This window comes from Rhinatrema bivittatum, chromosome 4 (assembly GCF_901001135.1).
Source record: "Rhinatrema bivittatum chromosome 4, aRhiBiv1.1, whole genome shotgun sequence".
Taxonomy (NCBI): domain Eukaryota; kingdom Metazoa; phylum Chordata; class Amphibia; order Gymnophiona; family Rhinatrematidae; genus Rhinatrema; species Rhinatrema bivittatum.
The window spans coordinates 331,608,539-331,620,829 of record NC_042618.1 but is presented as its reverse complement, the minus strand read 5'-3'; the positions used below and the strand labels follow the sequence as shown (position 1 = coordinate 331,620,829).

Below are 12,291 nucleotides of genomic sequence, written 5' to 3'. Positions count from 1 at the left end.
CAACCATGACTGTGAGCAAGCTATGTCTGTAGATACCTTATCTCTGGGAGATTACCAAGGTAGCAATCTTAGGATCCCAAAGCTAACCCTTGCAGACTGAATGAGGAAGGGCTTACTACTTGGTTCTATTCCAGGTCGGATTACACTCCTGGCAGACACAACAAAAACACTAGAAAAACTCAGGAAGAAACGATAACATTAGAAACCATGAATGTGGACATAGGTGAGAGGGGGAATAATAAAACCATAAATGTATGGATAACATTTAAAAACTTTTATAGGATATGGGGCTAGCCCAATGGTTCACCAGCAGCAAGTATGGAAGACCTGAGTTTAATTCCCCGGTTCAGCCAGTGCAGGGGGTCATTGGAGGCCATATTCAAAGCCCCTGGGGAGGGAGATTGGGGGGAGGGCAGAGGAAAGGAGTCCTAGCCATTGCTCACTAGTGACACCTACTGGCTAGAACTAGACTGCATGTGTTGCGAGTTCCGGAAGGAATCACAATCCGGACAAGGACCGGCCCGGGAGCTTAGGGAAACAGCATGGGAAGCTGTGAATGAAAGCTCCCTGGCACTGTTGCTCATTCGAGTCCAGTTCTGATTGAGCTGGAAACACAAAGGATCAGAAGGAAACTACTGTGTCAAAAATGCAATTTATATTTAATTTTTTTTTTTTTTAACAGGGGTTGTAATGACAATCGAGGGAATTTAAATAATCCAATTGAGTGCTCTCGAAAATGCAGTTCTTAAGATAAATTGCTATGTTTCAGATAGGAATACATTTTTTTTTCCAAATTGTCTCATCTTAAGAGACTATTAGAGACAGGGCTACGTTGCTTACAAGGCAACCACCCACACACCTGGAAACATCCATCCTATACATTCATTATCACCACCACTGAAAAAAAAACAGTGCCCTGGTACTGCAAATTACATAATGGAATGCTGTAAGAGCATACTGTACTCAGTCCTAGCAGAAGAGGAAAGGCTTTGCCTTACCCATGTTTTATCACTTAGTTCATCATAGGATGACTACAAGTTCAAGCAAGCAAACACTTAAAACAGGGTCAGGCCAAAACCCTGCAGATGATCAGAATATTTCACTCATCAGAGCTGCTTCCCTGATAGGAGGCAAGGTCGTACCTATGGTGGTCCAGCCTGGGCCCCAGGAAACAGTGGGCCGGATTTTAAAAGCCCTGCGCGCATCAATCCGGCCGGATTCACTCGCGCAGGGCACTTGCGCGCCTATTTTGCATAGGCCGCCGTCGCGCGCATAGCCCCGGGATGCGCTAAGTCCCGGGGCTTCGTAAAAGGGGCGGGAGGGGGCGTGTCTGGGGGGCGTGTCCAGGGTCAGGGGCGGTTTGGGGCGGGTCCGGGGGCATGGCGCCGGCCCGGGGGCGTGGTCGAAGCCTCCGGACCAGCCCCCGGGTCGGGTGATGGCGCGCCAGCACCCTGCTGGCGCGCGCAGATTTACCCCTGCTTTTGGCAGGCGTAAATCTGCCAACAAAGGTACGGGGAGGGAGGGGAAGGTGAGGGGAGGCGGAAGGAAAGTTCCTTCCAAGGCCGCTCCGATTTCAGATGCTAATCATCTTATTATTACCCTAAACAATGCAAATCAAATAACGCAGCTTGTTTAAAATATCTCAAGTAGCAATTTTTGTCCTGAAGTGAGCAACAACTCAAAAGTTGTAGCTAACTTCCCCTGATGCTCCCAGGGCCGTTGCTTAAAGGGATTGTTAGCCCCGAATAAGTTCCTCCCAAAAAAAACAAAACAAAACAATAATCTCCGCAGATCCCCCTGTCTCACCCACCCCAGCTGCCCCTGGAGGTGGTCATATAAAAAAAAAAAAGTTAAAATTTAAAAACATTTATAAGGCTGATCCCAATGCCCTCCATCTTCCCCCGCACTACAAAGTATGGTCCCCGGAGGCTGGGACCCCTACTCACAATGTAAGCCCTGATGGTCCAACAGGGGCCTAGAGCAACCCCTAGGCGCCATTAACTAGCTGCAGCCATTTTTCAAAATGGCGCCACCCTGCCCTTGTCTCTAAAAATATTTTAGGTTTTACCTTTTTTTTTTATTTAGCCGCCTCCAGAGGTAGTGGGAATGGGACAGTGGTCCATAGAGATTCCCCCCGAGGCTTTTGCCAACTTTACAGAAGGGGAGAGGTTGGGGCTGACTCAGGGCCATTAGATCCTTTAAACAATTATAGCCCCCATTTTGGGGGGCATTTAACACCACAGTATTTCACCTTGCAGTATTTTACCATGGGGAAAAATACCATGGGACTCACAGGGGAATTAACTGCGGCTCTGTGATTCCTGTGTATTTTTCCACCAGCGAAAAATACTGTGGCTTAATGAATGAGCCCTTCAATTAGTCAGCTGGATTATACTGAAAATCGGGGTTAAGGTAGCTAGATAACTTTAAGACAGCCGAAAAGCAAACTTATCCAGCTGACTTTAAGATAGCCACGTATATTCAGTGGCATGCCCGCATCACTGAATATCCCGGATAAGTTGGCCGGATAAGTTTAACTTTTCTAGCTGCCTAGTAGCTAACCATGGACCTGTAGGTGGTGGGTGGAGCATAGTGTTGCTCAGACATTTCGGGAAGTCCTTCCCGAAATGTCTGAGCAACACTATGCTCCAACATCCTAAACTGATGCCCAGATCTATCAGCTTTTCAAACTAGCTTAATACAGTTCTCTGCAATTTTTTTATGAATCCACTAGAAACAGAATGATTAGGTGGGGTTTACTTGTGAACAGGGCCATTGAAGGAACTGGGGCGGAGGGAGTGGTATGGTAGCTCTCGGCTAAGACAAACCATTTCCTGGGACCCATGCATTTCAATGTTATGCAGTTATACACAATCAAAAAGATATAGCATGTCATCCAAAACTTAGACCAGCATGACCTTTACACTCAGAAAGCTCCTCTTAATATACTTTCACCCAATGATTCTCAACCCAGTCCTCGGGACACACCTAGCCTGTCAGATTTTCAGGATATCCACAATCAATATGCAGGAGACAGATCTGCATGCACTGAATGCAAACACGTTTCCTGCATATTGATTATCGATATCCTGAAAACCTGACTGGCTGTGTCCTGAGGGCTGGGTTGGGAACCCCTGCTTTTAACCTAAATCCCCTCTGTTTTAGTTAAAGCCATTTACTTCTTGCCTTAAACCCGTCAGAGATTTAAAAAAAAAAAAATTGGCAACCATCTTCTTTATATTCGCTTCTATAGGTACTTGAATATTGCTATGAAGTCACCCAGAAAGCTCCTCCCATAAGCTGAAAGAACTTCCCCCACTGACGGCCACACAGTGGCTGTTTTAGCTGTTTTATTATCAACTCCCTTCCCAGAATATTTCAAATGTTCTAGCCAGGTATTCTCGCTGGCTTTCAAGGCTTAAAGGGATTTGGTGTGTGGTATTACCAACCCAGGTCAGTCCATCCTGCCCCTTGTTCTCTGGAAATGTGCACAAGGTCACTGCATGGCAAGATCCAAAGAAAATTGCTTTTAGGTTAGAACACTACACACAATAAAGGGCCACGTTGCAACAGTCCAGACCACCAAAAAAAAAAAAATAACAAGGTTCAGAACAACCAGCTAATTATCTCCATTATACAGCCTACTCTCCTACTCTGCTACAACCAGAAACTGCTTCAAGTGCAAAAGTTCCTCTACAATTTACGGTCAGAATGCGTTTCCTGTATTCAGATGGTGAGGGGACCACATGTTTTTACTATGAGAATACCCTTCCTATGCAACATAGGGGATTGATGCTAATGACTTAATTATATAGGCCTTTTTTATATGAATCCATCTCATTTTCTAAATATGCAATTTATTCAGAGGAACAGGCTTTAAAAATAGCAACTGACTTTGTTGCTATTTAGATCGTTCCACTATTAGTTCATTTTTTTTTTAATTGTAGCATGGGCCTCTCTCTTCACATGCTGCCCCATCACACAATTATACAAACTGTATCCCAGAGGGAAGGAACAGAGACAGATAAGTTGTTAGAAAACAATACTCATCTTGACAGAGCCACTTAAATCCTTAATTAAACATTAATCAACATCCTCCCTTACAGCACTGCCAGATTGAGGAAAATCCTGCCGTTTAGGCAGAGCAAAATCTTAAACCAGTTCAGACTGGTTGGAAATGGGGAGCCTTGCACCAAGGAATATACATTCTGAGCGAATAATGGTTGGTAACATCCTCCATGCACTACTGGGCTTCCAAGCCGAACACACCTCCTGTTCTTCCCTATATTCCCTCTTCAATAATTCTGGTCCAGCCTGATGAAGGGAGTGTAACACCCCCAACGCTGGACAAGAACTGTATTAAATTAGTCCAAACAAAGCAAGGGAAAGTTGATAAGCGCAGGGTCCCGGGTGCACTTTTAATCTGTCTCTTACTGGCTTTCACATTTCGGTCGGTTTTGGAACTTTTTTTTTTTTGTCCTTTCTGCGCACAGCAGGCGAGTGTCTGCTGTTGCACTCTTCCCTCTACTCCTGCAGGTCAAAATCCATTCGGAGGGAGGTCTGTAACTTTACCAGGCAGGCGGGGAGTATGGGCAGAGCTGCCGCTGACTAAATAAACAGGAGGAAAGTTGAAAACGGAGAGCCCATGCGGGCAACAAAAAAAAAAAAAAATCCTCTCCAGTTTTACAGCCTGCAAAATCTCCTGCAGGAACATATTTGGCGATGTACCGATCTGTTTATCGTCTCTTTCTTTTTAAAGCGTGTACTGTAGGTGGGGATGGTTGGAGAAAAGAAATACTGGAGGGTGGGGGGTGGAGGAACAGGAAAGAAAGAGGAAATCCGTAATTTCAATTCCTACAGATCACAAATAACACTCTACTCTTCTTCATCACTTCTGTCGCTCTCTCTTTCCCCCTCCCCCCCTTTTGGCATCAGCACATGGTTCAGACAAATGTGGAAATATCCTGCCCAGCTATTAGAAAAAAAAAAAAAAACCAAACCCTCAAGTCAATAATCTGCATTTCTGCTTTCTGGAAGCAAACAATAAAAGCTGTACAAACCTTCAAAGTCGGAGATAATTCCCTCCAAGTGCGCATTGACCGTGGGATCTGACATGTTTTCTCCTGAGGAAATAAGGATTCCGTCACCAGGACACTTCAGCAGAGGGTCCCCAAAAGTTGCTGTTTTCTGGCCACCTCCCACCCCCCCCCCCTTCCTCCCTAAACAAATCCCAAATCAGGAAGAGGGTTCCGTCAGATCCTGGACCAGAGGGGCAGTCGCTTTTTTCGTTGTTGCTGGTCTTCTTGGCTCCGCTGTCCGAGCTGAGCGTAGGGCGCTCTGGAGCAGCCGCCTGAAGGCTGGATCTGGTCCGCCTGAATGAATGGAGAGAGAGAGAGGGAGAAAGAACGACAGGATCCGACCTCCTCCCCCCCTTCTCTCTCTCTCATATACACACACACTCACACATGCATGCAAACATATCACATTCTCCGGCAGGGCTAGCTGACGTCCCTGCCTTTTCACTGGCTGCTGAGCAGTCTGTCAGACCCAACTCTTTCTTCGATACTGCGGTGAACCACAAGGAGAAAAAAAAAAAGAAAGAAAAAGCAGACTTCTCATGCTGGCTTCAGCACTTTATTATGATGATGATTAGTTTAGAATAAGTTACATGCTTCAGTTGAAAGAAGAGAAGAGGGCCTTTGAGTCTAACCTTCTGGTTGTCTAGTTGCTCCTTGAAGGTGGTAATGCCCTTCGCCCCTAGAAATAAACACGGTGCCATCTGTGACCATTTCTGCAGCAGCAGAAAAAAAAAAAGGTCCTTCCTAACCCCAAACATGGGGATCAAACTAGCTGGAACAGAGCCTTTCCCTAGCCTGTAGCTAGCTGTACTATCAGACCCGCCAACATCAGTTTCCTCAGAAATCTGCCCAATTTGCTTTCTATCTAATTTACTGCAGTCATAACTACTACTTCTGGCAAAATGTTCCCTGGTTATTGCAGAGGCAAGATTTTCGTTTCAGTTCTTTTTTTTCATGAAGGGAGGGAGTGAGAATTGGGAATCGGTTTCTTTAATGTTTATTTCGGTTTGGGTACATTTATCAAACCGAAATAAACATTAAACAAAAATGCCCCTCACTACCTCCTGACGTCTTCTGTAGTGGTGCTGCATGGCTGAAAGGGATTGTAGCGACTGACCTCCAGGTGCTCCTGCCCTGAGGGATCTTCTTTAATAATGTCCCAGTGCCACATTGCTTTATGGCCGTAAATTATTGTTTTACGACTGTACTGCTTTATGACCATAATACTTCAAGGCCGTAAAACAATATGGTGCGGACTAGCACCATTTTTAAAGAGGACCCAGCTGGGTAGGAGTGAATCGGGATTGCTCCTGCTCCTCTCAGCACCTCTATGGGGGGGGGGAGCAAGTGCTGAATTTTTCAGACACATTTCTCTGCAAATAGCATGCATTATTTGCCAAAACAAAATACCTAAATATTTTCAGGGTTTTTTTATTTATCAAGGAAGGGATTCTGTTCCTTTGAAACAAACCGAATCAAAACTGGCCAAATGAATGTGCACCCTTCTTAAAAAAATGTCTTCCTTGAAAAGTGGCGAAATCTATTCCCCCTTTATCTTAGAAGATGTCTCCTTGTTTGGGTTTGTTGTTTTTGGAAAAAAAACAAAAACCCTGCAAAATCACCTGTAAAATAAGAACATAAGAACATAAGAAAATGCCATACTGGGTCAGGCCAAGGGTCCGTCAAGCCCAGCATCCTGTTTCCAACAGTGGCCAATCCAGGCCAATAGAACCTGGCAAGTACCCAAAAACTAAGTCTATTTCATGTTACCATTGCTAATGGCAGTGGCTATTCTCTAAGTGAACTTAATAGCAGGTAATGGACTTCTCCTCCAAGAACTTATCCAATCCTTTTTTAAACACAGCTATACTAACTGCACTAACCACATCCTCTGGCAACAAATTCAAGAGTTTAATTGTGCATTGAGTAAAAAAGAACTTTCTCCGATTAGTTTTAAATGAGCCCCATGCTAACTTCATGGAGTGCCCCCTAGTCTTTCTACTATCCAAAAGAGTAAATAACCGATTCACATCTACCCGTTCTAGACCTCTCATGATTTTAAACACCTCTATCATATCCCCCCTCAGTCGTCTCTTCTCCAAGCTGAAAAGTCCTAACCTCTTTAGTCTTTCCTCGTAGGGAAGCTGTTCCATTCCCCTTATCATTTTGGTAGCCCTTCTCTGTACCTTCTCCATCGCAATTATATCTTTTTTGAGATGCGGCAACCAGAACTGTACACGGTATTCAAGGTGCGGTCTCACCATGGAGCGATACAGAGGCATTATGACATTTTCCGTTTTATTCACCATTCCCTTTCTAATAATTCCCAACATTAAGAAGATCCCATGCTACTGATGCCAGTAATAGCAGAGGCCATTCCCTAAGTCAACTTGATTAATAGCAGTTAATGAACTTCTCCTCCAAGAACTTCTCCAAACCATTTTTAAACCCAGCTACACTAAATGCACTAACCACATCCTCTGGCAACAAATTCCAGATCTTAATTGTGCGTTGAGTGAAAAAGAATTTTCTCCGATTAGTCTTAAATGTGCTACTTGCTAACTTCATGGGGTGCCCCCTCGTCCTTCTATTATTTGAAAATGTAAATAACCAATTCACATCTGCTCGTTCAAGACCTCTCATAGATTTTAAACTCCTCTATCATATCCCCCCTCACCATCTCTTCTCTAAGCTGAACAGTACTAACCTCTTCTGCCTTTCCTCATAGGGGAGCAGTTCCATCCCCTTTATCATTTTGGTCACCCTTCTCTGTACCTTCTCCATCGCAACTATATCTTTTTTGAGATGTGGTGACCAAATTGTACACAGTATTCAAGGTGTGGTCTCACCATGGATTGATACAGAGGCATTATGACAATTTCTGTTTTGTTAACCATTCCCTTCTTAATAATTCCTAACATTTTGTTTGCTTTTTTGATTGCTGCAGCACACTGAGCCAGCGATTTCAAAGTATCTACTATGATGCCTAGATCTTTTTCCTGGATGGAAGCTCCTAATATGGAGCTAACATCGTGTAACTACAGCAAGGGTTATTTTTCCCTATATGCAACATCTTGCACTTGTCCACATTAAATTTCATCTGCCATTTGGATGCCCAATCTTCTAGTCTCGCAATGTCCTCATGAAATGTATCACAATACGCTTGTGATTTAACTACTCTGAATAATTTTGTATCATCTGCAAACTTGATAACCTCACTCATTGTATTCCTTTCCAGATCATTTATAAATGTATTGAAAATCACCGCTCCAAGTACAGATCCTTGAGGCACTCCACTGTTTACCCTGTTCCACTGAGAAAATTCCACAATGAATAAGCATGAGATAGATTTGCATACAGTGGAAGCCGTGCATGTGAATCTTCTCGTGTATTCATTGTGGGTATTCTGAAAACCTAACTAGCTGGGTATGTCCTTTCAACCAAGAGACCCACTCCTCTAGATCAGGGGTGTTCAAAGCGGTCTTATGGGTTCCCTCAGCCAATCAGGTTTTCAGGATATCCCTAATAAATATGCATGAGAAATATCTGCATATGCAGGAGGTAGTGCATGCAAGTAAATCTCATGCATATTCATTAGGGATGTCCTGAAAACCTGACTGGCTGGGGGGCCCCTATGACCAGTTTGAGCACCCCTGCTCTAGATTATTCTTAAAAATAGTAAGTAGCAGGTCTCAGCACAGGGCCTACAGAGCCCCATTTGTCACCATATTCCAGTTAGAATATGTGCCATTAATTGACTTTCTGTAACTTCCACCTCTGCTAATATCTAACCCACTGCAAATATTATCCTTAAATTCCATCTCCCTTAATTTGGAAATCATTCTTTCATGTGGGAGTATAGCCAAAGCTTTTGCAAAATCCAGATAAACTATATCAATCATGTTTTCCCACAGCAAGTCTGCAAGCTAACATTGTCCAAAAATGCAGTAAGTTTGGTCTGGCAGGACCCATTCCTCCCAAACCCCATGCTGATTCTCATTAACCATTCCCCCTCCCCTCCAACTGCATAACTATCTCCATTTTTATGACGGCTACTAGCACTGCCCCCGGAACTGACCTTATGCTGGCCACTCTAGAGCTGCCTGACTCTGTTTTGGATCTCATATGAATACGGGCTCTACACGCGTCCTCTGCCAGTCTTGAAGAACCTGCCCACCCTTAACTGATTCCCGGAAAATGAAATATAATGGTTGACAGGGGTGACTCAAGACAATTTGCTGGCTGACGCGAAGGATGAGATGGCGCTTTCCTCCACCTCACCTCAAAGGTTCTGGGGAAGGCAGAGGTCAGGTTTCAGGCTTTCCAGAGGAGTAGCAGATAGAAATATTATCACTGACACACTACAGAGCTTAGCAACTCTGCCACCTGCCTCCCACCCTTCCCCAGCATCTTCCCCCTGGGGATGTGGGAGATGGATAAATGGTGTGTGGCACACTCTCTTAGGGCTGGTGCCAAGGGTATTAGGCAGCACCCTATGTGAACCTTAAAGCCTTGTGCCATTCCCCCAGCTCTCCTCACAAACAATTACAAATTATTCATTTAATTTAAATTTTCTTGTTAACCATAAAGGGACATTTTATATGAAAAAGAGCATTCAAAATACAGTCTTCTGAGATAAAAATATTACTTACGATATGCATATTATATTTAAATGCACTGCTATGGTGCCAACCAGAAAACCCTGCAAAAAAAAGACACTTGGAACCAATACAGTATTAGGCCTATTGGAAACCGTGTTGGGCGAAGGCCTGCGCCACAGAAAGCCATAAGTAAACAGCAATGCAATATAGTAAACCTCCCAAACCAAAACAGCACTAACTGCCAGCATTCATACAGTAACAACACTACCTATGAAAAGGTAACAGTGCAAAATATTACACCAGGCTCAAACACACCAATACACCTGCTATTAGGAAAACAGAACAAGCTAGGCTGCAATAGATCCCTACATGCTAGCACAGAGGTTCCCAAACCTGTCCTGGGGGACACCCAGCCAGTTGGGTTTTCAGGATATCCACAATGAATATGCATGATATAAAATCTGCATACTATAGAGGTTGTACATGCAAATTTATCTCATGCATATTCATTGTGGATATCCCGAAAACCCGACAGGCTAGGGGGCCTCCAGGACAGACTTGGGAGCCACTGTGCTAGCAGAATACCTCACTTCTGTCACAAATGCAATAAACAGACCCTCTCCAAATACAAAATAAAAAGACCATCAAGTATAAATAAAAAATGCTGACAAAATCTGAACTGGAAACCACAAGCCAGACCCTTTATGCACTGCAACAGTGGAAAAACAGAAACATCACCACTCCTCATAAACCATTGTGATCTATACATGAAACAACGGTATATAAAATGTCTAAATAAAATAAACAAATAAATAAACAAAATCAAGAAATATACGCATCAATCATAATCGTAAACCAACAATTTATTGGTTTACTTTATATTCCACCATTCAGCTACCATAGGTAGTTCCCTAACCCCAATGGGCTCACAATCTACTTGTATCTGAGGCAATGCAGAGTGAAGTGACTTACCTAAGGTCACAAGAAGTGGCACTGGGATTTGAACCCTGGCTTCCCTGGTTTATAAGCCCACTGATCTCACCACAAGGCTACTCTTCCACTCAATAAAGAAAAATAGTATTTAAAAACAGCTGACAATTTGAATAACATTTAGTAATTAAAACTAACAATGAAAAGAAAATTAGTTAAATATTAAAATTTTCCCCAAAACAATAAAATATTTCAAAACAGCAGACATCAAACACCACCCAATAATTAGAACTAATAAGGATTTAAAAAATCCCCCACTATCTATACCTGGAAACTTTTGATTTCCAGGCACCCCATCGCTTCCCTCCTCTCTCAATCTCTTTCCCACTAACTCCCTTCCCTCCCACTCACACGCTTCCCATTCCCTCCTTTCCCACTCATCTCCCTTCACTCACAACCCTTCCCTCTCATCTTCTCTCCCCCTTCCCTTTCAGGTACGCTCCGCCCCTTCCCACTCACCTCTCTTTCCTCTCACTCACTCCCCCTCGTTCTTTCCCTTCATTTTCACTCACACCTCCCTTCCCTTACTCATCACTGTTTACTTTTATTTATTTGATTTATATTCCACTTTTCAGTACTTCAAAGAGGATTACATTCAGGTACTGTAGGTTTCTCCCTGTCTCCACAGGGCTTACAATCCAAGTACCCGATTCACTAAAGGTTCCTCCCATAGACACAAAATGGGAGAAAAGCCTTCATGCACCAGGTCCTAAGTTTGTACCTGAGGCAATGGAGGGTAAATTGACTTGTCCAAGATTACAGGGAGCAGGAGTGGGATGTGGCACTGTCTAAAGCACTCACCCCCTTCTCTCTTACCTCCACGCCCTTCCCTCTCATACCCTGCTTCTTACTCATCTCCTTCCTCTCACTCATCCTGCTCACTCCCTTCACTCACACCCCCTTTCCTTCCTTTCCCATACACTCACTTATCCCTCCTTCCCATGTGACTCACCCCCACCTCTTCCCTTCCCTCTCAGTCACTCCTTCCCTTACCGCCCATTTGACACCCCCCCCCCCCCCAGTCATCTTATTTCTCACCATCAGGCCCACCCTGCGGTCTTCTTTGGAAACTTTTTATTCAGTGCTGCTGGCAAGTCCTTTTCTTGCTGGTGGGAAATGGTTACTCTATCAGCACGTCATCACCTGACACCATCACACAGGGCCTCTTCTTGCTGCCAGGATGTGGGAACCCCGCCAGCACCTCATGAAATGGTGCTGCCAAGTGGGGCCCTTCTTGTTGGTGGGACGTGGGACCCCCGCCAGCTTTTTATATCACTGCCACACTGGCATTTGGCTATAGGACCAAAAAGCAGTGAGGGCAACAAAGTGGATTAGACGCCAAAATAGTCCAAGTGTAACTTTATTTGGATGGAGACATCAATTCATACAAGTGCCCGACTCAGGCCGATGTCCCTGGTGTACTTGATCGGAGACCATATGTATCTTCATTCATATAGTAAACTTCAGACTAACAGACATTTGGTGCATTTATCACAAGAAAAAATTCTTTTGAGATATATATAGAGAGCACCACTTTATACAGCCCCTTAGGCAGCCCTAAGCAGGGCGAAACTCAGCCTGAGTCGGGCACTTGTATGAATTGATGTCTCCATCCAAATAAA

The 12,291-nt window shown here is 44.0% G+C and overlaps 1 protein-coding gene across 3 annotated transcripts in view; it reads right to left on the bottom strand.

The window, feature by feature from the left end:
* The window catches only part of SEPTIN9 (septin 9), a 612,883-nt gene that overhangs the window by 384,941 nt on the left and 215,651 nt on the right, over window positions 1-12,291 (bottom strand). Inside the window, exon 1 of one of the 3 annotated variants that reach the window (XM_029600382.1) lies at window positions 5,061-5,197. The exons of the other annotated variants lie outside the window; for them this stretch is intronic. Within the exon in view, the coding sequence (XP_029456242.1) occupies window positions 5,061-5,115 (55 nt within the window). The 5' untranslated portion in view covers window positions 5,116-5,197. Of the gene's footprint in view, window positions 1-5,060; window positions 5,198-12,291 lie in introns of those variants that run through there. 3 annotated transcript variants of the gene reach the window in all.